The 26211-nt window shown below is 44.9% G+C and overlaps 1 protein-coding gene across 5 annotated transcripts in view; it reads right to left on the bottom strand.

Annotated features, from left to right (window-relative positions):
• The window catches only part of FGFR3 (fibroblast growth factor receptor 3), a 55555-nt gene that overhangs the window by 11468 nt on the left and 17876 nt on the right, over window positions 1-26211 (bottom strand). For 2 of the 5 annotated variants that reach the window (XM_076335781.1, XM_076335782.1), the window contains exons 2-7: window positions 21495-21758; window positions 16993-17046; window positions 10722-10891; window positions 5929-6052; window positions 5312-5502; window positions 1479-1629 (exon numbers count right to left, since the gene is read on the bottom strand). In XM_076335781.1, coding sequence (XP_076191896.1) covers window positions 1479-1629; window positions 5312-5502; window positions 5929-6052; window positions 10722-10891; window positions 16993-17046; window positions 21495-21758 — 954 coding nt within the window. Of the gene's footprint in view, window positions 1-217; window positions 363-1478; window positions 1630-5311; window positions 5503-5928; window positions 6053-10721; window positions 10892-16992; window positions 17047-21494; window positions 21759-23096; window positions 23170-26211 lie in introns of those variants that run through there. The other 3 variants (XM_076335784.1, XM_076335785.1, XM_076335783.1) reach the window with 3 other exon arrangements.

Raw genomic sequence — 26211 nt, 5'->3', positions numbered from 1 at the left:
ATCTTGAGATGCAATGCAAAAAGTATCAGTTGTGAATATGCAACAGAGGTCTGCTGCTGTGCGGATTTACCACCTGCACAGCAAATCCCAGGAGGGCCCTCCTTGGATAACACGCCCTCTTCCAAGCCAGGGGCAGTCTGCAGGAACTTGGCATTTCTAAAGCAAAACGTCAAGGCATCCTGGAGAGGGAAAGAGAGGCCAGCACAGAAGGAAATACCTGGTAGCACCGTCAGCCAAGCAGAGTGATGTGAGAACCCAATAGAATTCCCTGCGAGACAAGTATATTCCCCAGCATCCTCAAAAGTAACATTTCGCAAGTACAGAATCTCTAGCTCCTTATCCGTTGTGTTAACACCTGCCGTCTAAGGGGAAAAAAAACACACACATATAGAAAGAGGGAAAACAGAGAATAAGCCACATTCCCAGCAAGTGTGAGGACACCACAGGCAAATTTCAAAAGCAGATTAAGGTGGGTTGTTTTTTTTTTTTCCAATGGCCCATCTTCCACATTTATTTATTCATTCCCCTCTGCAACCTGTAGTCAAAAGCAAAAAAAAGTTCCCTTCACCAGGTTCTTACTCTGTCCCACTAAAGAAGCATGCAAGCAAAAGCATCCAAATGAAAAATTACCCCCACAATATGACTGACTTTGGGTTAGTAGGGTGAGTACAGGGGGGGAAAGAAAGATGGTAAAAGAGGAGAGGAAAGACAGAAAGAAAGGAGAAAAGAGGGGAGATGTAGTGGGGAAAGATTCAAGTGCTGATCAGAGGAACATACAAACATTTTGATTCATTAGTTCATTGAAAAATATAGAATTTCAGAATTTTTTAGAATTTTTTCGGAGTGGGCATCTCAAAGGCATATATTCATTCCACAGCCCTCGATGCTGGAATATAACTCCGGTCAATTACAAGAAGGTACCTGTAAGGAAGTTTCCTTACAGTGCAATGGCACTGAGCAACACGGCAGCCAAACCCTCCAGGCTGGAGTCAAACCCCAGAGCCCGCGAGATTGCTGCTGCTCTCTATTTAACGTGTTTGCTTGCATGAGCCAATGTGGATATTTATTCCTCCCTTACTTCTCCAAGGGACACAAATCTGTGTACTGATTTTATCAGTTTTACGGGTGAAAATCTTGAAATAGCTTGGTTTTCCAGAGTTTTGAACGTCACAGGTCATTAACATGCAATTCTGTTATCAGCACTCAATTGTAAGGAAGGGAAAGGAATAAAAGCGTGAAGAGTTGATAGCAAAATTTGACAGTCATTTTATTGTGGGAATTTTTCCATGGCAATTGCTGTATAGGCGTTACATTCTTGTAAAAAAAAAAAAATTAGCAAGAAAATAAGATAAAGCCATTCAGTGTCAGTTGACAGGGTATAATACAAAATGAATAGTAATTTTAATCACTAGCTTCTTAAAAATGTTATAGCTCATTCTTGCAGTTGCCAGGGCCTTGGGACAGAGTCTGTGGTTTACCTGGTTTTGGTTTGCGAATGTGGAGCCAAAATGGTTTTTCGGCTATGCCTACGAAATTGTTGGCTCTACACAGATATTCTCCTTCATCTTGTTCTGTCACATTGAACAGATTTAGGTTAGCATCGGCTTCAGCGTTTTTACTGATCCAAGACTGCAGGAATAGACAGAAACCTGAACTTCAGTAAACCAAACAATACCTCCATCGCACCTACATTAGCTAGGATTGACTGTTCACGGCTATTTTCATTTTGGCTGTGGCAACATCCCCAGCTCACCCCGCGGTGAGAGGCCTAACCCAGGACCTGGGCGAAGAAGAGAAGCTGCATTTGGCCCCCAAACCACGTGCAGGTGAACTCCCTTCCCTTCGCTAGCGGCACACACGCGATTTCTTTTTTAAAACAGACCAATTTCCCACTTTTCCATCTGACAGCAGTCAAAGGCCCTACAGTTTCTTAATAACTCTGCAGACAGGAGCACCAGAGAAAGGGCTTAAGCAGAGATTTGTGTTTGCAACCCGGCTCAGCAAATACTGTTTCAATTATCAGATTCGAAAATAGAATTTGGAAACAAAATATAAGCAGTGGCGGTCTGAAACTCGCTGCTGACTTTGCCTTTCAGAAATTAGCTGTAATTTTTTCCACTGCTTATAGGAGCCTCTTCTTTACTAAATAAAGTGGTGCATATAAATCAAACAAACTTCAGACTGTTAAGCAAGGGTTTTATTTCTGTTCTTCCATGCTGTCACAACAGCACATCAGTTTGTTCCCTAAACAGTTGCTTTTATTTTGGTTGAAAATGCACAACTGTTTTGGGTGGCCCTAGAAGTAGCCTAGGGAGTCTAGAAAAAATATCAGCTTCAGTTCTGGAAATGAAAATAAAAAAAATGGTCTTCTCATTTTTTGATCTTACGTTCTCCAGCCCAGTCTTGATGCCTTTGATTTCAGGGCCTGATCCTGCCAGTACGACTCGCAGCCCATTAAAATCAACGGGGCTGCCAGACCTGATAGGCTATTGGGAACTGAACCCAGAGGTGGCATGAGAAAGGAGCCCCGATGTCCATGTCTCATGACAAACACCACAGGTTCTGACCTGATCTCATCTCTAAGGCTTACATGCTGGCAAGTTTGTCTGTCCTGACTAGTGGGGAAACATGCCTGCCTGCTGCTGCCGCCTTGTTTATAATTAAACCAGGCATGTTTCAATGCAGAACGTACAATTTAGCCTTTGACAAAGCTTGGGCACAGTGTTGCCAGCCCGCCCCCCCCGCCCTGTAACTGGAATGCATTTAGTGCTCTTCTGCAAAGAAAAAGGGGTTTCCTTTGATCACAAATTAGCCCAGGCTTTCAGGAACTGATGCAGCTGATGGCTTGGTTTTGTCAGGCTGTTTAAAAAATGGGTTGTAAGTATAGCATTCAATTTATCCATCTGGACCAGGGTGGGTTTTGCTCCCCCCCCATTTCGATGTGAGAGGGGAACTTCACGTGCTGGGCACCTCTCTGTCCCCCTTGCTCCGATGGAGACTGGGATAGCCCCCATATATAAACTGCCCCATAGCAGCTCCTACACTCCACAAAATCTCCTGAAAGCAGGAGGGAAGGGCAGGCTGATAAAAAAGCCTTATCTCCCTGCAGGCACCACAGCGCTGAGCAGGAGAGAGCCTTTTCTAAAGCAGCTGTGGGCAGGGAAGGGCTGTTAACAGCACCCTGCTCCAGCAGCACGGCCAGGATGCTGGGTCACAGCGACAGCACTGCGTGGCACGAGGGGAACGAGTCCGTAAAGCCAACGGACTGGCCCCAAGATAACAGTGAGATCATTTTATCACATCTTTATTTTTAAAAAACAAGCACACACATATTAAAAAAAAAAAAAAAAAATCCCTGCAAAGCTGGGCCTGATACAGCCCCACGGAGGCCCAGTACTGGCACACAAAAGATGCATCCCAAAATGGAAATGCTCCATGCCCCAGCGCTGATGCCGGCATTAATACAATTCAAAGCATTCCTGATTAACCAGAAGTAGTAAATAGACGTGTGCTGGTCCTATTCAGCAAAAAAATAAAACCAAACAAAACTTGTGCTTTCAAACGCCTGCCTGTGCTCCCCTTCGAGGAATGCGGAGCCTTTGCCGTCCACAGAAGAGAAGGTATTTGGCAATTCTAATTACCTAGCCACCCCGGTGCCGCTCCAACTTAATTTTAAAACACTATTTATACGGACTATTTATATGTTCTTTGCCACAGCAAAATGGGAGCTTGTGCTTGTGACACAAGGCACTGTTCGCAGCGGCTCTGCAAACTTCCAAAAGGTAGCACTTTATCCCACGGGGACCACACACAGAGCTCGGAGACTATACTAGATGGCATGTGACACAGCCAGCTATTCAGAGCTTGGTACCGGGCTGTGAAACAAGGGGGAAATTCAAATATGCATAATTCAAACACATTTGGAGAGAGAGAGAAAAAATAAAAAGTTTTATCAACTCGTGAGAAGCGCGTGTTGCCAATCCTGAAGAACTGTCTCCAGCCATTTCTTCCAACCAATCTGTTATTTCAATCTGTGTAATTATTTCCAGGGTCTCTGGCTTTTATTATCATGTATCTGGCTGAGTTACAGTTTTGTAGATGCTGTCTGATAAGTGGGGTTTTTTTAAGACTTCATACAAAGAGAAGGGTGTGTGCGGCAGGATGTGCACGGGGAATGCCCATGCCCAGGACAACCTCAGCTTGAAACTGCAGGCACAAAATCTGCTTTCAGCTGTAACTGCAGAGCCAGAAAAACTGCATTTGGCCCTACATATTTTAATAAATACCAACACAGGATGTCTTTATTAATTAAAAGAAAAAAAAAGGGATTTTAAAAGTCCAATGTGCTTTTCACTCTCTATTCTCTACTTTTTATATCTGTGTAGGCTGAGGGTAAACCAGAGCCGCTGGCTTTGTTCTGGCTGTAATCTGGAAGCTCCCTTTCAAGAAAGCATTTTACCAAGTGAAGTCTTACTAAGTGAGTTTTTGCTCAATAAAAAAAAGGCTTTCCTGAGCATGGATAATAGCAATGCTCACAAATGTTGAACAAGATTATCTTGGCTCTCAGGTGCTGGTAGTTCAGCATTATTTAGTACGTGCACGCTGCAGTGTGTTTACTTGGAAAAGGAAAGAATGTGTTTTAGTTGGGAGCCTTTTATTTTAATAAGCCCCAAAAATACCTCTATTGAAGCCGTAAAAAAAGGTTTTTTTTACAATTTTAGGTCAAATGCAATCTGACAGCTTCTCTTTTATTATGCTGCATTTCTCACAGTTGCCTCAGCTCTTACAACTGCTTTGCTTATCTGTGCCACTACAGTAGTTGTGTTATCTCTGGCAAACAGAAGAGTCTGGAACACCGACTTTTAGGACATTTTTGCTGTACCCCCTCCAAAAAGCAGAGTATTCCACTGTGCGGGCTTAAAGGAAAGAACAATCCCAAAGCTGTCCTTGGCTTATTCTCATGACTTTTTTCTTATAGACACAAAACAATTACAGAAAACGAGACCTCAAGCTCCCAAAAATCTGATTTAAATAATGATTACCCTTCTAGGAACTGTGGCATTGAACATACTCTGTTGGGAGTTTCTGGTTCGCACTGCACTGCTAGTCTAGGGCCTATTTATAAACATGTAAACAAAGTCTATGGCTTCCATTGATGGCCACACCTTTACTCAGTGCTGATCTCTCTTGCCATGAGTATGGCAGTGGCTTTCTTTGAGGAACATCCCTACAACATAGCTGCCGTCTCTGTAACACTGAGACCAAGGCAGAGGAAGGACTGTCCTGAGGGTGAGAAGGAGTGTGTACCAACCTTCAGCACCGTGACATAGGGCGTCCCATCGGGTCCGTATTTGCTGCCATTGACTTCCACGTGTTTCAGCCACTGGATGTGAGGCTGGGCATCGCTGTAGACCTTGCAGTGAAACTCCACATTGCTCCCTACCACCACAGTCTGGTTGGCAGGGAGCCCTGCTTGTAGGATTGGTCGGTGGGGTGACCTTTCTGAAAAAAAGAAAAGAGAGGGAAATCCTAATTTACCCATCCTTCCTGCTGCAAGGATTCTCCTCTGAACCCTTCATCTCCTGGCTTTTCATCAGAAAGGGTGCAGACTGGGATTGTCCCCCCTAAGTGTCCTGGCCACCGCTCTACCCAGTGCTTCTCAAGCCAAACAGGGAAGAACCACCTGGGAATGGAGGAGGCATCTCAGCCTTGCCATTCCTTCTGGCCCCTCTGTAGACCAGCCAAGTAATTTATTGATCATGGATCTGAGGCTGAATTGTTGGCCAAAAGGAAGCTTGTTGTTGGTTTCAGAAGATGCATGATCCAGCCCTTTGGGAAAGAAACCAAGTTCCTGCTTCCCATATCCCATCACATGTCTGTTCAACGTCACCACAGATCAGCTGTTGAGGGAAAACACTGAAATCTCACCTAATACATCAAGCTGGTACGTGTGCCTAATATTGCCGTATTTGTTCCCCACAACACAGGTGTAATTTCCTCGGTCTGACGGCACAACACTCTCCATCACCAAGCTCCACTGCTGGTGTCGCAACTAGAAGAAGAAATCAAACCATCAAGCCCGTGGTCAAGTGCCATCATCACCAGACCATTCAAACCAGTGGACAATCAGTGAACTTCCACACACTTGGCCAGCATGAACGGACCCCAAGTAGGCCTGAACATCACAAGGACCCATTTCAAGGGTCATTAAAGGCTTAATGTGAAAGGGAATTAAGAGCAATGCATGAACAGTGCAACACAATGTAGCACACTGAGATTGCAATGAGGACTCGTAGATGCTTCCACAGTAATAATGAAACCAGCTGACAGCTGAATGTGGCACCTCTCATTAGAGTAATGACTTCAGAAGGCATCAGTTAAGATAACTCCGCTCTGCCAGTCCCCTCTGCCAGACCACTCTGGTCCAGAGACTCTTGTCAGCTCAAAACATCGTACTCGTCTGCAGACCTTTACCAACTGCTACATATAACCCATGAGATGACTAGAAACAATAAAGATCATACTTCTTCCCCTATCTATAACATATTTTAAAGATGTGTGCTATGGAGGCAAGAGGACATGGCATCTGTCTGAACAGAAATGGGTGTCTACAACTAAGTCAGTCCCCTAAATTCCCTGTAAAAAACAGGAGAAAACATGCCCAGCCTGAAGTCTGGTCCCTGGGATGCCTGGTCAGCCCTTCTCTTTTGGCACTAAGTTTTATACTAGTTGGTTTTCTGGATGTGGCTCATGTCCAGAGTTGTTGGTTGTTCAGTAGCAGAAGGGAAAGCACAACCCATGTCTCCACCCTGACCTGCTGCCCTGTGCTCCCAGCTAGAACGTTTGTTTCTAATGAGTACAAAGGAAATAACGGATACAGAAAGTAAATCTTGAATTAATACAGAAAGCAAACAACGTTAACAAAGATGACTTCAGGATGCATAGTGTATGAAAGCTCTCCAAATCTCTGGATATTAATTTGATGCCTTCTGCCGCCCAGAGCAGAACATTTAACTTTATTAAACATTTTGAAGGTGACTCCAAGGACACAGAAGCAGATTACAATAACGCTGTGCTACAGAATGTCAAGGGCTGATGGAAAAAACAAGGGTGTAACTGCTCCTGGAGGTTTCTTGCTGCAGCAGGTGAACTCAAATATGAAGTCATTTAACCTCCTCTGCTACACATAAATTGCATCCATGTGCTTTCCTTTAAAGGGCCAAGTCGCAATTAAAGCCAGAATTTTGCAAAGAGAAGGTTTAAAGTCATAGGACTAGACAGCTTAGTTGCAAGATAAGCAAGCAAAAGCCATTTTAACAAAGCCCCTTCCTTTGCAGATCTCTGCGTCCCCAGGAACAGCACTGCTGAGCATCCCACTTTTCAGAGACTGCTGAATATAGCATTTCCTTTCATTTCAGGTTATAGGTAACAGGAGGCTGTGGCTAAACAGCCTGTACAGAAATCTCGGTTGTTGCAGATGTCTGGTCAGGTGTGATTGCACCCTCTGCCCACCCAGGACAGCACAGATGGGGCTCAATGCAGAACCAACACTACATCTTTTGTAAAGTAACATCCCACTTGGTGCGTCTCTGTAACAGCGTGGCAATTACAGGGTAAGAGATGCCCTGAGAGCAGAGCGCCTGGACCCTGAGTTCACAGCTGGACTGTCAAGGAAGTTTCAGTGCAAATTTGTGGCTGCTCAGTGGCTCATTTCTATACTGGCTTGTCTCATAGTTGTGTCTAAAGACTTCACTTAATAAAACTTTTCAGCATTGCAAAGCATTTGCCTCTGGAACCCCTAGGAGCTACTCCAAGGAAATGGGGCTCCAGATACATGGACGACTCCCTAGTCTGACCTGTATTATAAAATCAGGTCCAAATTAGGTGTTTTACTTAAGATGTACTTTCAAAGACACTTTTATGACACTTTCAAAGAAGTTGTCTTCGTCAGGTTTGTGATGAAGACTTTGGACTCTGAACAGAGAGGAGAACCTGGGGGGCACAGACTCATGGGGCAGAACTTGTTTGGAAACTCTTCTAGAAGCAACAAGATATTTTTTTTTTTAGGTTGAGACTGGTGTCTAGATTTAAAGGATAATAAAAAGGGACGTTCCCAAGTTAGGATAGTCACCATACTCGATAAAACACTAGAAACATGAAGTGACTTAGTGCAGGAATTAATCAAGTGGGTGAGATACTGGAAATCCCTCTGGTTTATTTGGTGTTGTCATTCTTGGCTCCTTGTGAAACAAACATTCGCAGACACACTTGGAACCTCAGTCGTGTTTGCCAGACTGGTATGCAAGTCAGTGCAATGGTCTGGGGAAGGGATAATCCTCTATCTCCCCTCCCCCTCCATCTTCCCTTCTAGGGTCATTTAACACACACAGGCTTACGATATTAGAGATTCCAACAAGGATTTAACCATTAATGCTCTTTGGGAAATTTCATATGATAAGTCATATGAATTTCTTTTCTTTACCAGTTAAGGATGAACTGTAACAAAACTAGGTTAGCCTGGACTTCATGTTTTCAACACTCGCCCTTCTCTCTTGCAGACTTAACACCGGGCAATCACACGGGATCTAAACGCCATTTGCAAGAGGCAGAAGTGGAAGACTGGTCAGCTTTCATCTGCTGACCACAGACCTTCCACAATCAATGTTTAAACTCTTCCACACGCTGAAAACAAATGAGAACATTCCCATCTTAAGGATTTCTGGGTTAAGACCAGATCTCGAGATGAAGTAAGCCAACCAAACTCTGCCAGATCTGGATCTTGCCCATTCTTTTCAAGCTGCCTAATCCTGTTATGAAGCTAAGTTGTAACAGGGAATTTAAATCTTAAATACATGAGATACTGAGCAGGTTTTCAATCTCTTTTTCTGGTTCAAATCTCAGCTGATATCTATCAGTATATTTATACTGGATGAGTTTTACATTAGACTACTTACATCTAACCGCGGGGCTCAAGAGCAAAAGCAAGCAAATAAGACAAGGAAAATTACAGAGAGAGAAAGATGTCTTTGTATCAAGAAAGGGACAAAGAACTACACTTAGACAGATAGAGAGCTTAAACCAATCTTGCTGTAATTGGCCTGACATTGCCTTCAATATCTCTTTAAGCATTGGCTTGTTGCTGGAAGGTGCCCCTAGAGAAACAAAGCACAGCGATGCCAAAGACTCACTACTGTGTTGCAGAGGATGAAACGTGTCAATTTAAACTCAAGGATAGATTAAAACCACTGGGAAGTGGGTAGGGGAATTGCTTTCAGCTTTAGATTTTATTCTGCAAGAATAATTTAGTGCAGCTGATGTCACATAGTTTCGTAAAAAGCCGCTCAAACGGCGCACGCAAGCCTGAAAACACTTCATGATGATCCTTACAGCCTGCAATTAGTAAAAGATGCTTGTGCTTTGTGAATGTTATCTGCCGAAAGGCTGTTTACCCACAGAAGTTGCTTCCCCATTTCTTTTCCCTCCTTAACTTTTCAGAAGATCCAAACCTGAGCGTGTCCTCAGCCTTGTCCAAGCTGGAGCAAGGACAGGGCTGAGGAGGGAGCTTCAAAGGCTTCACTGGAGCAATCACAAAAGGCTCTTTCAGGAACGGGTCTGAGCTAACAGGAAAGAAACAGCCCAAAACTATGGGGAGGGAAGACTTTTTTGAATCCTTTTCTGGCTTCTGCAGCCCGGCACACTTTGCATGTTTAGCCCCCCCTTTCAAAATGCTACAGACGTGGTAGGCATCAGCACACAGCTATTCAGAGTACTGCTGAAGGTGCCTTCCTAAAAATCACCTTCTCTCCTTAGCAGTAGCCCAGGGATATGCCAGGGCTGGCAGAATGCAGGCAAAAATCGCTGCTCAGGAGTCTTTCCTGCTATGCTGATTTTGTTATCATCAGCTGCTGCCAGTTTTATTCTCCCCAAATAAAACGAGAAAGAAGTCTGACTGTGACCTCAGGGGGACAAAGTAATAACAACAAGAACAAAATCAGAGAAGAGCTGATTTTTCCTGTTAAAATCCTGCCATAATTCGTCATATACAGTAGCACAGAAACTTCTGGCTAATTAAATCATTTGAGTGCAGTGGGGTTTTGTGTCCCTTAGCTCTATCTATAAACACAAGCCAGAGCATTTTCCAGAACACCTTAGGTAGAAAGGAAGGAGGGAGAAGAAAGCAGCCAAGGAGCAGATGCTATTACTCTGGCTACAAGGGAATCCAACACTTGACCGAGGGTCAGTGATTTATACCACAAGAATGTTAATGACCACCAGCACGACGGTCCAGCTCTTTGGTGAGGTCCTTCCTACACCTTCAAAGGATGCAGAGTCAGTTTTCCTTGAAAGCTGGGAGTAGCTACAGCTCAGTCTAACACTGTCTCAATGCACTGGGCTGTTCTCCAGAAATTAGGACAGAAGTTTCTGCTCCTGCTTTCTCATCACTGTCCACAACGCAGCCATAAACCCAGCCTCATTTTTACCTAGTCCCTGAATGACCACTATAGACAAACTCAGAGGCAATTAGCCCTCAATCCCAAGGGACAGCAGCCCTTTTTAACACTTTGGTGTCGAGCAATTGCTAAGGCTGCCAGAGACACTCCCATTCCCACACAGTCGGGACCGTGCTCCTACATGTACCAATGTTAATCACTGTGAAATACAATTTTCTACAGTCGGTAGAAAACTCCTGATAAAAACAGAGATCCAAACCAAGGCCTTACCTTGATGCCCCCAATCCTATGCTCTCCCTTGAACTCCTTGCCGTTTTTCAGCCAGTAGATGGAAGGAGTTGGGTTTCCACCCGCCGGACATCGGAAGCGAACGGTGTTGGCGGCGGGAACTGCCAGCAGCTTCTTCTCCATCTTATCTGGCCGGGTCCAGAAGGGGACACCTGAGAAAGGAAAGACCAAGTTGAACAGGCCCATTTCTGCCACGGAGGATATCAGCTGGTGAGCAGATGTATTTGAGAAGGCTTTGGCATGTGCAGAGTGACAGTTAAATTGCTACCTGCTGCAGTTAAGATAAATGACAGAGAAATGCTTTCCAGCTAAATGACTCTCATAGACATAGACAGGGTGTTTGCATTTTAGGTTTGTGATGAAAGGTTCATGACCAGGTTCTTGTCTCGGTAATGCCAGTATAAATCTAGAGTAGCTGCTTTTAAATCAACAGGGAGAGTTATCCGAGATCAGGATGAGAATCTGGCCTCAGCGTGTAAAAAGATACAGATGTACCTTCGGGACAATAGTAGCCAAGAAGCATGAACAGCAGAAAGATGTTGGAACTGTAAAAAATGTTGATGGACCAGCAAGGGAGCAGGGAAAAAGTGTTAGCTGAGTGCACTGGAAAATTTTGCCTCTCAGTGAGCACAAATGTAGTGTAGCCTCCTTAAGGGAAGGACAGAAAAAAAAAAGCCAGTGCCAAACTGGTTTATCATGTTTATGTTCTTTAAGTACAAGTGATTTTAGTTTTAAAGATTCATGTTACCTTTGAACAGGGATAAGTTTTAAAACACCAGTGTTAGCATGAGATACTTTTTATAATCTGCCTCAAGTACAGCAATGTTTCTTGGCTGTGTTACAAACATTACATATTAACTCCAAATTAAGGCAGCAGCAGCAGCAGCAAACTCATTATACTGGGAAGAAAGAAAGAGAAAGTTTTTAAAAAAAGCCTCCCAAGCTTTCATTTCTGCTTAAGGAAAAGCTGCAGAGCTGCACGTGGGGTGTTTCCCGTGCCACGCCACGGGCCACATCCAGCCCCCCAGCTCTGTGCTCCACACCGAGGCCAAAGAGAGATGGGGGCAGACAGCGTTTGGGCTGCAAAATAGCAAAAAGGAGGCCAAGGAGTGTAACTGGCATCTCCTCCAGATGGGAAGGAAGCACCCACAGACACAGAGTACCCAAACCCACCGGTCGCAGAGACCTGTGTGCTTCTGGCCAAGACAAACTGAAGGTGCTGGTCCTTCAAGAACTGCCTTGGAGAACATGATGGCCACCAAAGCTGTCAGGAAAGCATCGCTGCTGGCCTCTCCCGCAGAGGTGACGATGCTCAGAAACACCACCCAGCATCACAGCCCCACCTCAGTGTTACTCTGAAGCCTCTGCAATCCCCTTCCCCTTAATGACAAGGGTGTACAGTTTTCCCTCTTGTTGCACCCCTCTGAGATGCACCAAAACTGCTCTCTTTCTCCAGCGCTCCCCGATGTAGTTAGCCCCAACCTGTTTGGCTCCATGAGACCCATCCCGTTGCAAGGTAAGTCAGCGATGACCCCACCTTGGTCTAAGTCCTCACTGTCCCCCACGCAGGCTCCCTGCTGCATTTCAGCTCCAAGGACCGTGCAGGCAAGGTCATCCAGCTCAGCCAAGGCAACCCATGCACCCACCGACTTTTAGCACCTGCTAACACTCTCCACATGGTCCCCTCTCTCCATGGCTCCTTGCAAAGCCTACCTGGCCATGAGGAACTGGATGTCAGGAGCTACATTCAGGAGGCCCTCCGTTTGCTGGAGACAGCCCTGCTGGATGCATCGCTCTCAGGTCTCATCTGCTTTCACACCTCCGCAGCTGGACGACTGGACACAGATGCCTCAGTAATGCTGTCCCAGGGTTGAAATCCAGTATTGCGGGCTTGCATCTGCCCTCAGACTGCCTTGCACAACGCGCCGTGATGCCTATCAGAGTCAGCTCCACGTATCAGAGGGATCTGGTGCTCACCCATGCCGCGTACGCCTCATTTTTTAAACAACGAAACTGCTTAAGGCCCTTTTCTTGCCAGGATGGCACCGGAGCAGGAGTACGGCTGGCACAAACAAAAGCAAAGGGAGGAATCCCTGCAATTCCCATGCTTCCTGCAAAATCCTGGCTACAGCAAACTTCGCTGTAAACACACAGCACATCCAGGAGAGGCCTCAGATGCTACACAGTAACGCGGGCTAAAGCGGGCCACCATGTAACCATCTACCTTCCAAATATCTAAGCTTAGAAAAATGGTAAAGAACTGCGCAAAAAAGGGGGGAATATTCAAAAAAACATTAGCAGAGTGGGTGCAACCCCTAAAGGAAGAGCAGATCTTGACGGTAAAGGAAGATGCTGCTATCGCATGCATTGGGAAGGGCAGAAACCAAGCAAAGGCTGGGCAAAAGCCCAGGCAGCAGCAGGGGGGTGAATTTGGATGAGGACAGTTGGAGTGGTGTTGGAAAGGCTGAAGAAGAGGGAGCTGCAGAAACCATGTTGGGAGAGATCTGGCCCTCAGTGGTGGTTTCTGAAGCACGGGCTATGTTCTGGCTGAATGCTTCCTTCTGGCAATGCACCCTGATTTCCCAGGGACCTTACAGGAGGTTAACGGGGCTACAGAGGAGAGTTCAGGGAAAGGCCAGGCACGGACAGAAAAGTCCCCCTTTGCCACAGCTAAGAAGGGCAGCCAAATAACCTGCTGTTTGTTGTTTGATTAACGTATCTGCCTACAATAAATCCCATTTTATGGAGTCAGTGACACTCACCTGGGCATGGGGGTGTAACTAGATCGCACAGCCGCCCCACCGGGACTGGCCTTCTCCTTGAGCTGTGCTTTTGGGGGTTTTTCCTCTTTCCACACTGGCTGCCTGTGCTGCAGGGTGATGTTTCACCACATTTTCTCACTCAAAAGATGAGCTTGAATCTCACAGGAGACCCATCAACCCACTGGCTGCAAATTTTGCCACTGAAGCCAAGGGGGATTTTGCCATTGGACATCAGAGGGGAGCAAGACGGGGCCCAGGAAAGTTTCCAACTGGGGATATTCTCTATATGGAGCAAAGGCAGGATCCGCTCCTCCCTCCTGCATTTAGACACGGCTTCTTCCCCAAGCACCTCCCCTCCATTCGGGTGCTCTTCCATGCGATTCGGGGCTCACCAGGGCTGGGCACCCCTGGACTAATGTGCCAAGCTTCAAACAACCAGGGCATCGCTCTCCAGTCGAACTGGAACTGGAAGAAACTGTCTACGCATTGAAAACGGTGCCTTTGTTCTCACTCGCAGGGGCAGCGAACAAAACATCACTGCTTTCGGTTTGCTGTGCCCCCAGAGTCTTTTCAGTACTGCTTTTTAAGGGGGTGAAAATGTTGCTAACTCTTCAAGCAAAGCTTGCAAAGCTCCAGAGAGTTTCAGGAGCGAGGAAGGAGGAAGGATGAAAGACAGGAAAAATTTCTAGACCTGCTCCCTCTAAATTAATTACGAGCAATGATTTTGCATGTGCAGGTGTGAAAAAAAATGGGACCCGCAGACATTATCACTGGCCCTTTCCCATCATCAAACACTAAGCCCAACGGTCCGTTTTGTTCGTCAAAGACATCGGCCACCCATCCGACTGGAATGACCAATTAAAAAAACCCGAGAGCGATACTTGGAATAATTAATACAGCCGAGCGCTCACTTAGCAATTAGGAGCTGCCACAAAATTCTGCGGCAGACAGAATCAACCCTAATTGTGTAATTTCCCCAGCTGACGCCTCCAAGTACACAGCCAGATTTAATTGGAGATTATAGGGGCTCTTTGAAGGTGCTGGGGCTGCGCAGCGGGGGCTCCAAACAAACAGATACAGAGGGGTAGGGAGCACTGGGGCAGAAGAGCAGTGTGTGAAAAGGGAGTTTTGTTTTTGTTTCAGGGCCAGGAAAAACAGCTGTAGAGAACAGAGGTATTGGAAAGCCTCTTTTTGCAAAGGCGGATCGCTGTTTGTGACAAGGCTGCAACAAACGGGCCGATGATTTGAAGCTGCTGAAGTTCCTCTTTCTTCTTTTCTGCTGCCCATCCCTAAGGGATGCCCAGTTCTGTACTGCCCTTCGGAGAGGATGCTTAACGGAGGGTGAGCAGAGCAGGGCACTCCACGTGGAGGGCCTGTCTCCATGCTCTCCAAGGGTTTTTGCACCAAATATTAATTTCTTTTAGAACAGATTTCCTCTCTTTCTCTTGCTTTGGTATTTCCAGCTCCCATTGTTCAACAATTTTGGGTGAAAACCCCAAAATTAACAAGATATTGGCTTCAAACTCATGATGCTATTAGAATCAGCTCTCCAAGCGCTTCTCTATAAATATGAGGATAAGAAACTCTCTTGAACAACACAAGTAAGCCAGAAAATTAACTTGTCATTGCAAGGGACCAGGAGACAAGGTTTTTATTCAGTGACATGCAATATGGCAACATGCAATGAGCCAGTCCTGGATGGATTACCTCCCACTAAATATGAATAACTATCGGTTATATTTTTCTTTTGTGTGAAAGGGTGTTTATTGCCTTCATTCCTCTAACTACTGACCACGGCTATGTCTGATGGCCAAGCAGGGGCTCATACACCTCATTAGTAGGGTATCTTTTTGCCACAAGAGACACAGGTCTTCGGGCTGTCCATAGGACACGGCACTGGCTGCACCCATGTGTCTGCCTGCCCAGGAAAGTCCTGCAGCCCCTGTCCCCAGTGGGATGTCCCACCATCCCAGTGGCGCCAGGGTTAACAACAAGGCTCCCCAGACTCAAGAGAAGATCTGTGAAGGTTAAGTGGAGGGTCTGACATCAAACAAAGCAACATAAAGGACATCCACGTCATGACACACCATGAGGTTTCACCGTGCCGGCACGTTAAGCTAATCAACCGTTTCTAAAGCAGAAGAGAATCCAACTTTTTATAACGAGACCTTTAAGCAAAGCCAGTCGTTACCTTCGGGTCTAAAAAAAGATATAGCCTTGAAGTCAAGAAGACCCAGAATACAGGCTATAAATACAAGCGGCGAAATGTGTGTTTTCCTTTTCAGTGAAGAAAAACATGTCTTTCTGTACCATAAACCAGCTGATGTTTTGTGATACCTGTTGCTAAGAGATGGGAGTTTACTACAAACCACATAAAAAAAAGTACAGAACGATTAATTGTGCTCATCAGAAGCTGCTCTGCAGCAGGAACAAATCCGGACCAAACCTGACCCTCCCTATGCCTCTACCAGGCTTCAGCAGGCATTAGGAGCCCTGAGCACCTCTGCAAAGGTGCTTTGTCACCTCGCAGGATCCGGCCCTTAATTAGAAGCTATCAGAAAACCACTAACTGCTGCCGACGGGTCGCCTGGCACCGTAACTCACCATTACTGTCCACATACTGCACGATACAGTGATATGAATTTATTACAGTGGGAGACCTGTTTTAAAGAGTCCTGCATGTCCAGCGCTATGGGCAGGAGAAATTTTCCAGTCATGTTGAACTTCTGCCAATGTACATAGCTGATTGGGAGTTCAAATGCAAGACGTTTATTTATTAAAAAGACATACACATAGGCAGTTCACTTTGCAGAAATATAAAGAGCATAATAAAACACAACACTAACGCCTCTGAAGCATGTAATGATCCTGATTAATGCTATTGCACTTAAAGAAACAAGCACTGGGATTGAAAGAGATTCAGAGTAAAAGCACCAAAAGGCTCCGTCCTGGGGCTCCTTTCCCCATGTGAGCGAAAGAAAAAGCCAGTAAAGCCAAAGGGGTTGCTCCCGTTTATGGCATCAGTAAATTTGGCCCTTGGCTAGCGTAAATTTTATGCTCTGACTCCAGCCAAGATGCTGGTAAGGACCAGAATCAAAACAGCTAAAAATAAAGCAGGCCAAGGTTTGCAATGGTGTAAAACTGGTGTATCGTCACCGTAGTAAAAAAAAAATATGGTAAGTGGGTTTGTCTGGATTAACATGCAAGGAGAATTTATAACTCTAGCTCATCAAGTGAGATTCACAAAATCAAGTCTCCAAAAAAAGAAAATTACGCTACTGCTGCTGTAGGATATTATAGCAGTGATACCACTCTGGCAGCTATTTCTAAATTTTTAGATGAACATCATCATGGTACCATCCTAAGGTCACCAATTTCAACACAGAGAAAGAGCTGCTGTCTGACCAGGTGAACATCCGCATGAGCTGCTCCACTTGGGAGCCACATCTCTTTGAAAGAAAAGGCCTCTGTATCCCAGAAAAACAAATTACCTGTATCTTCTGACTCATCGTCGTCATCTTCATCATCACCTGACGAAGGGGAATCTAGGAGGAGAAGGAGAAAGAAGTGAAGCAGAAAGAGGATGGCATGCGGGGACACCGTGTTGGATGAGGCTGTTGGTGCCACAGTGGGCTCCAGCGAGGGAGGACATCCAAGTGATGGGTCACCCTTCCTTGCAGCTCCACCAGCCCGTCCCTCCCACGCTGCTGGGCCAGGGACAACTGGCCAGGACCTTTCTGAACTGGGAGAGAGGTGTCATGAGGTTGCCAGCGCTCTGGTACCAGAGACCGGGGTCCAATCCCAAATACTTCTCCCTGTGTGAAGTGCTCTTCTCCTCATAAATACAAAAGCAATTCCAAAAGGAGAAGTTTCTTTTTGCAGAACAAGCTCTCCCTCACTTTTTTTTCCCTCTGGCATTCACTCTGAAGACTTTTTACTTCACCAAGTCTCAAAATGACAGGTCAGCATTTCTAATTCACTTTCTCTGCATTTTTGTTTTAACTCAATACACCCCTGCCACATCTCCCCTCATTAACTCCTTGCTCAACCACTCAGACCAAAGCTTTTAAAACTTCCCCTTGCAATCAAACCTCTCTCTCAATCGACATTTTGATGGCTACTCTGTGAATCAGTTCCTTTCGGTTATATTCCTCCTACAGAGGCACCTCAAGGCTGTAACTGAATACAGGTTAACAGGTGGGAATTTTCCATCTGTATCTCTCCAGAACATCCTGAACTGTTTCTCTTAATGTGGTCTAACATCTCACCTTCTCTAAGCTGTCCACAATGAAGTCTCAGTCCCTCTTCCCCCCACCAAACGACTACTGTAAATGTAAATCCCATTATAAAATAGCAGCTTAGTGTTTGATTTAGTTTACATGATTTAGTACAATTCAGTGTCTGGAAGATTTATCATCACTGACTTCATATAATCTCCAGGAATTTCTTTTTTAAATAAAGGCAAAACGCTAACAACCCAGCAGCCTTTATATTCTGAGACAGCGGTAAAAGAACTTGGCCTTAAACACCAGAAAATAGGAAACTTTATGAGTGTTCAACATGTGGCCAGAAATGTAAAGCACTACTTTAGACCAAGCCAGGCAGAAACTCCTTCATTTCAAGATGCACTTGAGTTTTTTGCCGTTCTCTGACCAGCTCAGTGGAGGTAAAAATGGGAAAAAAAAAAAAAGGAAGGAAAAAAAAAAAAGGAAAAAAAAGAGGAAAGAAAAAGAAAGCAAAAAAAAAAAAGGTAGGGGGAAGGTAACAACAAATACTACTTCTCTGCAGAATCTGGAAGGACTTTCCAGACATATTCGCCATCTACAGGAGCAAGTAACACAGGAGTCATCTCCCTACTCTAGACTGCAGTGGCGCATCGTGCTTTGCACCTTCTCTTTGCCACAGTCTCAAGGAAGACTTCAAGCACGTATCTAACTGCAAATCCACAGTTGAGGTCCTGCTGGCAGCAGAGCTAGGGAAATGCCACAGGGCTTGCTGAAAGTGAAGTGGATGTTTAGGTGTTTTGGCTGAACCAGCAGGTTTGCTCAAGTCCCGGTGAAGGCAGAAACTGCGCCAAATCCCCACCAGCATCGACAGAGAAACCAGCACGTTCTCAGCCCTGCACTCTCAGATTTGCTTAGACATATATTAACATGTGATTATAGTTTGCTTCTGGTTTCCAATGAACCAGTCGTGACCAGAGGAGCAGAATCAATTTTTAAACCAATTCAAAAACATTTCCACAAGATTGAGGGAAGAGTCTTTGACCTTGCTTGTGTTTCAGATAAGAGATGCAGCTTAGGTTTTAAGACCAAATATCCCCTGTTCAGAGCTACTGTCCTATTGAGGTTACTAAAACATCACCTTTTTCAAAAGGTGACTAAAAATTCTTAAGCTATTTGTTAATCATTTACTAAAATAGTAATCCTTTTCAGAAGTTGAGGAGTATTGGCATCAGCAAGAACTGCCAGATGCCATTCTCAAAAAGGCTTTAATTATGAATGGAAAGGGGCTTCATTTTTTTAGTCACCTGTTTTGAAAAGCTTAGTCTTGGGTATTTTGAAAGCTCTTGTCACTGGCACCAGCCTGCAGTCTGTGCTCATCACAGGGGTGCTGCTCGGCCACTAAATCCAAAGGCTGTTCTGTGCGTGAAATGGTTGCAGAAATGGAGCTTCTGCCAACAGGGCCAGAGATCAGTTTGGGCATGCAGCCTCTATTTGTGATCCTCTTCAAGTGCTCAGGTTTTAGGAGCTTTCTTTCTGTAAACTAGCAAAACACTCAAGCCCATGTCTGTCAAGGGAGGCATTTTAAAGAGATCAAACCCTGATATTAATCAACCTGGTTTTCAACCTTGAAATGCCAGCTCCAGCGTCTCCTTGCTCTACCTTCAGCATCAAGCATCTCCCTGTGCACACCGAGAGTCGCTGCAGAAGAGCCGATTTGTTGCAGACTCAAACTCAAACTCACTCCCCACGCAAGAAAATCCTGATACGCTCCTAGAATCTGGAAGCATCTCTCAAAATGGGACTTACGTGTTTATCAGCTATTCTGAATATACCTAGCCTAGTTTTGCTCACTTAAGAATACAGATCAGAGCAATTCCAGTTTGTTAGTACAGATTTAAACCAGTTTAATGCAGAGAACAACTCCGCCCCGAACATTAGATATCCACATAAACACCCAACCAGATACCCAAGCTAATCGCTGGCATTACCTTTAAGAAGTGGGAACACAAACCACAAATCTCCGATAACAATCTCATCTCCACAGTGCCACACTGAGCAATCAATACTAATTATGAAGAAATATCTGAGCATACAAAAGGCGCCACTATTGCCACATAAAGCAGGGCTTCAAAGTTTAAAACAAGTGCTGCTGACAGCTAAAACTGAGACTCCCACATTATCAGCACTTTGGTGGTAATGACAGTGGGCTAATAGAATCAAAGACTCATAATGCTGTCAGAAAGCAGGTTCAGGTTACTTGCTTGTTCTTAAGCTGTTATTAGCTATTATTAGCGAAGAGGAAAAACACAGGGGCTTAAACTTTTTAAAAGCAGAGGATTATCAGCCCTTCCACTATTAAAAACAATTTCTCACTTTACGAACTTTTGGGGCTGGCAGCTGTTTCATTTGAGCGTGTAACCAGCTGCCCTCTTCTGCCTCCCTGCTGCCCCTTGAACTCAAAAGCATTTTAATGTCACTTAAAAAAAGAGAGAGTAACGTTTCTAACAACCTGCAGTTCCTTGGATAGTTCCAATAATCGTACCTAGTTAAAGAAAGCTTTTCAAGGGCCAAATACTTCTTTAACCATTTAATTGATATGACCTTGAAGCATTCACAGCAATCTCCAGTAACACTCAATGAAAAGCAGATGTTGATGAAGGCTTGCTGAAACGAGCTTTTATTCTCATGATGGTTTGACTCTCTCACACAAAATCCTATTTCTGGCACGAGAAAGCCCTTCATGGAGTGGATGTGATTTACAATCACAAACATCTCTGTGTTTGGTTTTCAGACAGAGCCCCTTACTTTTTGAGGGAACCCAACTTTTGGAGGCAAGGACCTACTGTTTGGGGATGCTTGAAAAAGCTCCAACAGGGCAAGGGCAAAGGAAAGTTTTCAAAACCTTAGATCCACAAGGGGTTAATTCTTCTGAAAATTCAGGCTTTTAATCTGTGTGATCAGGAGACTTTCTATCTGCTCACAGTGATGAGTATCCATCTACCAATGCAGCACCCTGAAATCATGGAGATCTTAGTGTTAGCGGTTAGCTATCTGGGAACAACAGATTTTTCTGGCACTCTGTTTAGTGATCCAGGCTGGGACAGCTTGTAGCTGTTCTGTCCTACTGTCCTAATCACGGAAAAAAAGGCCAAGCAAATGGCAGCATGTGCTGTGCTAACACAGCACTTCTTTGCAATATATGAATCCCAATAAGTACCTTTGATGAAGCACATATTTGAGAGATACACAGTTTACAGATAAGCTACTTCCGAGACAAACTAGTGATTTGTGATAACTGGGATGGAGGGAAGAGATTTATCAGCTACAATAGGGAAACGGTTTTCAGGAACCTCCAGCTTTTACATGCAATTTTGCCACTGATTTGTCACATAAAGTGGAAAAAGTCACTTAACCTCCCTGAGCCACAGTTCACTCACTCACAAAAGACTTCAAAGGCACATGTAGCATTGCATCTATTTGAGTGTTAAGGGGGATTTGGGGTTTAATCTGACTAGCACTGTTTCTAAGTCTCTCTCAGTATTAACATCAAGCTTTAACATTTGGTATGGACATGCAAGCATTCTTCAATTGGTTTGTTTTGTCAGTCTAATCACTGCCAGGAGTTACCAGGGAGGCAGAGACCTACCAAGTACAGACGAACACCACAAAGCACCAGCTGTGCTGAACATGTGAAGGGGCAAAAATAAAAACAAACAAACAAACAAACCAACCAAAAATCACCGAGACAGCTGTATTTCTGCATGTACCTGTAACTCTGACTGTAAAGTTTCCCAGGACCTCGTTGGAATGCCTTGGCTTGCAACTGTACAGCCCCGAGTCATCATATGACACATTGATTATCTTCAAGAGTTTTTGTCCAATATGAGTTCTGTTAGTAGGTGCAATCCCGATACCATCTTTAAACCAGAAAACAGACACAGAAGAGCCTTGGGTGTTACAGGAAAGTTCAATGGTATCTCCACTTCCAAACACCAACTCTTCCAGAAAGGCGGTCTCGCTCCTCAAGTATTCTGCAAAGGGAGAAAGAAATGGAAATGAGTAAATAAAAGCAGGTGTCAAGAGAACAAAAAAGCATTTAAAAAAGAAACGTATCTTATATTTGCCCTACTGATGCTTCCATGTGCCCGGAGCTCCTCTTTGCCGGAGGTAAGCCTTGCCTGCCCCAGGCAGGTAGTAATGCAGAAAGACAGCTGTGCACAGTACAGTCAGGTCTCTGGCTGATCTACAAGTATGGCTTCAACCCTGTAGCGACCAAAACACAGCCACCCCACCAGGTGCACCACAACAAACAGACCTCTATATAGGGTCACTACAACACCCAATGTTGCGTGGGGGGTGATCTGGCTGAAATAAGTGTATGCTGAAAAGTTCACAGTTCAGTCTCTCGATCTTGATTTCTTTATTCCTGTGAGTCTGTCCACAACCCCTGCGAGACCCAGCAAGGAGGGGATAGAAGGAGCAGAATGGGGATAAACCCAATTTCTCAAGTGACTCTGGGTAGCCCAAAGGCAACCTCTGTGGGCTGAAGGAAACAAGGGAGAAGTCTGGACAGAAGACACAGGCTGGAATAGCTAAAATACATGAACCCACCACTGGCTCCCTGCTGGAGTTACTCTCTGTGCAACAAAGAAGTGCAGAACCAAAGACTGAGCATGAAAGCTGAAATCTGTCTACCAGCGGCGGCGGTTTGTTCCACGAGTGATGACAGTGAACCCTGCCATGGGCTGGAGAATTTTGTTTTACCATAGGATAATGACACAAGGAAAGGTTCAAGCTCAGAAGTCTCCCCACGGAGGAATGGGGAGCATGTTGAAAGTGTGGCTCTTGGGTCTGATGGTCCTCAGGCTCATTTTAGTGACATATAAACGCACTCTTGACATTGAATGGTTTATTCATCCTTTACACCAGTTTAACAAAAAAGAATTAGCCCTCTACAGCTGCCCTCAACCCCGCTAGATCAACAGCAAGACTGCCATCCTCCTCACCTTGTCTATGCTAACCAACATTTTCATTTGGCATTGCCCTATCTCTATCTTCTGGCTTACCCCGGCTCTGAGACTGTACGCTCCATCAGGCATTAAGAGTCTTCTTGGTTTTGTACAATATGTATCACGGGGGATCCTATTCCACGACGAAGACACTTTGGTTTTATGATTACAGAATTAGCAAGTAAAAAGTAATTCAAAACAGATCGGTCTGAACCTAATGCTATGATCCAAACCCAGGTGGCCTGAGTTGATCTCCGATAGTAGTCAGATATGGATAGAGATCCTAATTTTGCATCTTAAGCATATTCATAGATTACAATTTGACTGTGAAACCAATGCAATTACAGCAGCTCTGAATACCTGTGGATGTGGCATTGGCTTCAGGTTGCTCTTTTGCCATTAAGTGAAAGAGTTGGAGCAGGTTATAAGTGACAAATGTATTGCTTTTCTCTTCTTGTCATGAGAGTTTTTATTCCTGTGGAAATGTAAAAATCAAAAATATAAAAATGTTTCAGTCAATAGCCTTGCAGGGTAAAAATAAAGAATCCTGGGGGCCTGAAAATGTGGTATTTCCTGGGAGGTATCATCTCGCAGGAGGCAAAGCCCACACTCATTGGGGTTATAAAGAACCTTTCCTCTGATACCCTGGCAGCAATTCCAACTCAAATATTTTAGGTTTTGGCCAGAATTTTGTGGTATTCATACAGTCAAAGGTTTAGGGTGTTGGTTTTTTTCTTTTAATGAAAAGATTTTCCCTGAAAGCATATAATTTCAATAAAAAGAAAAAGAAGACAGAGCTCCAGCATCTCCTTCCTATCAGACCAGCACCTGTTGCGACACTGAGTGTTCACCCATGGTCTCTTCCCAACTGGGATATATCCTTGGGGAAAATATGGTTGAGAAATATTCTGGTTTAACTGTTCCTTTCAGGTTTTTTTCTTCCTTCTTCTAGACTATAAGGACTTTTTCAATGGTACCAACTTTGGCTTCCAATTAAAAAGCCCTGTATACAGCTTTGCACTTGCAGGACTGGGTACTGATCTTTGTTTGTTGACTCTGATGGAAGCTCTTGCTAATTTAATCTGCTGGAAAACAAACCCCATGCAGCTGCACAATCCCTCCATACAAAATACACAGTTTTACCCAACCTGTTTGCCAAATGATCAAGACTTGTATATTTTGGCTTTTGTATCATAAACCTACCAAACAGGAACAAGCCCAGACTAAGCACAAGCAAAACTGTACCGTTTAGCCATTTAAAAGGAAATCACTCTTTTTTGAAAGCCATAATGCACCTGGGTAAATGACAAAGCGACAAACTATTTTTATAAAACATAATTAGTGAATGCTGAAATGAAGAGGAAATTCACTTTAGACTCAAAGCAGAATGATCAGGGTCTGAAGCTTCTTCTGTGGAAAGAAGCATCATGTCTTGTTTCTGACAACTTTATTTTGGCATCTCTGCCCTCAATCTCCTCAGCCAGTCTCCAGCAGATACCGTGATGCCTGTTAAATGCAAAGGTCAGTCCTAGTGACTTTATTCCTACTGACTGCGAGTAATATCTGGAAAGATAGAATGGTGAATTAAAAGGGAAATGTTACTAATGGTTTTAATCTCACTTTAAACAGTTTTTCAAATTTCAGTTTACATGCTTATGGCTTAAAAAATAAACAGGACCCAAATTGGAGACCTCCACAAAGCACTTAAATGTGCACTTAAGTGCTTAAGCGCTTTGCCCAACTGTGACCTTGGAGAACAAAATTTTACTCTTATTATTCCTCACATAGCTTTCAAATACGATGATAAATCCGAAAGTGGAGACAGTCTCATTTCCAAGCTGAGAACAGCTGGAGTTTAAAGCGGGGAACTAGAGGTCATGTCTCCCACTGGGTGCCTAGTGCCCAGCACCCCCTTCCTGCCTTCCAGCTGCAAGTGCCTGGTGTTTCCAACACCTTCTCAACAAGAGACACTAAGACAAGAAGGAGACATGAAGTTGCCCCCTCTGAGGCCAAGCATCCAGCCATCAGACTGACTTGCAGAAGTCTACATCTCCGGTCACGTGGCGTGAACAAAGTGGCAGAAGCTGTGTGTGCAACCTGTGCTTGGGAGGGGTTTAACACAGATGGGCTGAGCCCTCCTGGGGACCTGGGCGAGGGTTTGGCCACCTTCTTCATCCTGCATCTCCCATTGCTAAATCAGAAGGAAACCAGTACAGCGGAGCAAGCGCCGAGCCCTCCCGACATGGTTGCGTCTTGCATCTGGATGCGCACCTTTGATTGAGGCAGTCAGAAATCTTCCCAGTGCAAAGCAGCACTGTGGGGAGGCAGCTTTCAGATTCACTAGAGCTACAAACGCACATCTCCTGGACCTCAGTCCTGGGTCCTATGAAAACCATCCTCGCTGCTGGCAAACAGCTATCCCCACGCGTCCTTTAAAACTTTCCTAAAGCATTTCTATTGCAAGTCAGGTTGCAAAGGTCCCTCCCAGCTCTCCCAAAGGAAACTCCCATTTGGGATCTAACTGACATTAACAGCATCTTTTCAAAATCCACAGTAGACATAGGTATAAATTACTGGGGAGTTAACTCGTGTATGGGTTACGGGAACCCGCTCTACCGCTTGCCAGCAGAGCAGGGATTAATGAGTTTGCAGCTTTAACGGGTTCTTAGAGAGGAGAAGGCAATCTAGGTTGTGGGCTCCCAAGATACGACTAAAATTCAACCATTTATTGGTTTAGCCAAAGCAGTAATGAGTCGAGAATCACCAAGAGATGCTTCTGATGGAGATCAGCACTTGCAGCACCGTCACTGCAGCTCATAGCAAACATGCTACAGAGAAGGAGGCAATTTTTAAGCTGTTCAAAGGAGCAAAAAGGCAGCAACTAGCCAGGAAGCACCTTCCACAATGAGGAGCAGCTGGCCCAGCAATGCTAAAATGCTTTTGTACGTATTCACTTAAAAGGATAAGATACTTCATCTCCATAGCTGCCTATCATCCCAGCTATAATTCACTTTCTCTGTGGTTCGCAGCTCCAAGTGCTTAAGTGTGTCAGTATTTCCATCATATGTCTGCTCCTCTTAGACATAAATACTTGTTTCTGACTGAGCCTGGAAATGTTTTGTTTCAGTTTTAACGCAGGCAGCTCTCAAAAACTGCAGGAGAATATACAGTGATTTATTTTTCAGGCACAAAAGGACGAGGAGGTGGAGGGCGGTGGGGTATTCCTGGGCTGCTTATGCCCCCAAAAAACTTCAAGCCAACTAGAGCCTGGCTGGTGCCCTCCCCGGTGTCAGTGACTATTTCCAGGTGCTGTGGCAGAAAGCATGGGGGCTGCTCCTGGGCGGCAAAGGCCCACGGTGCCCGTGGGAGGCTTGGTGGGGTGGGAAAGCCCCAGGGCCCTGCACCACCTCGCAGGGTGCTGGGTCCTGGCTCCAGGACACTCCATCTGGTTTTTTCTTTTCACCTGTGTTTTTCC

Source organism: Aptenodytes patagonicus, chromosome 4, assembly GCF_965638725.1.
Source record: "Aptenodytes patagonicus chromosome 4, bAptPat1.pri.cur, whole genome shotgun sequence".
Lineage (NCBI taxonomy): Eukaryota > Metazoa > Chordata > Aves > Sphenisciformes > Spheniscidae > Aptenodytes > Aptenodytes patagonicus.
This window is presented reverse-complemented; position numbering and strand designations above follow the sequence as displayed.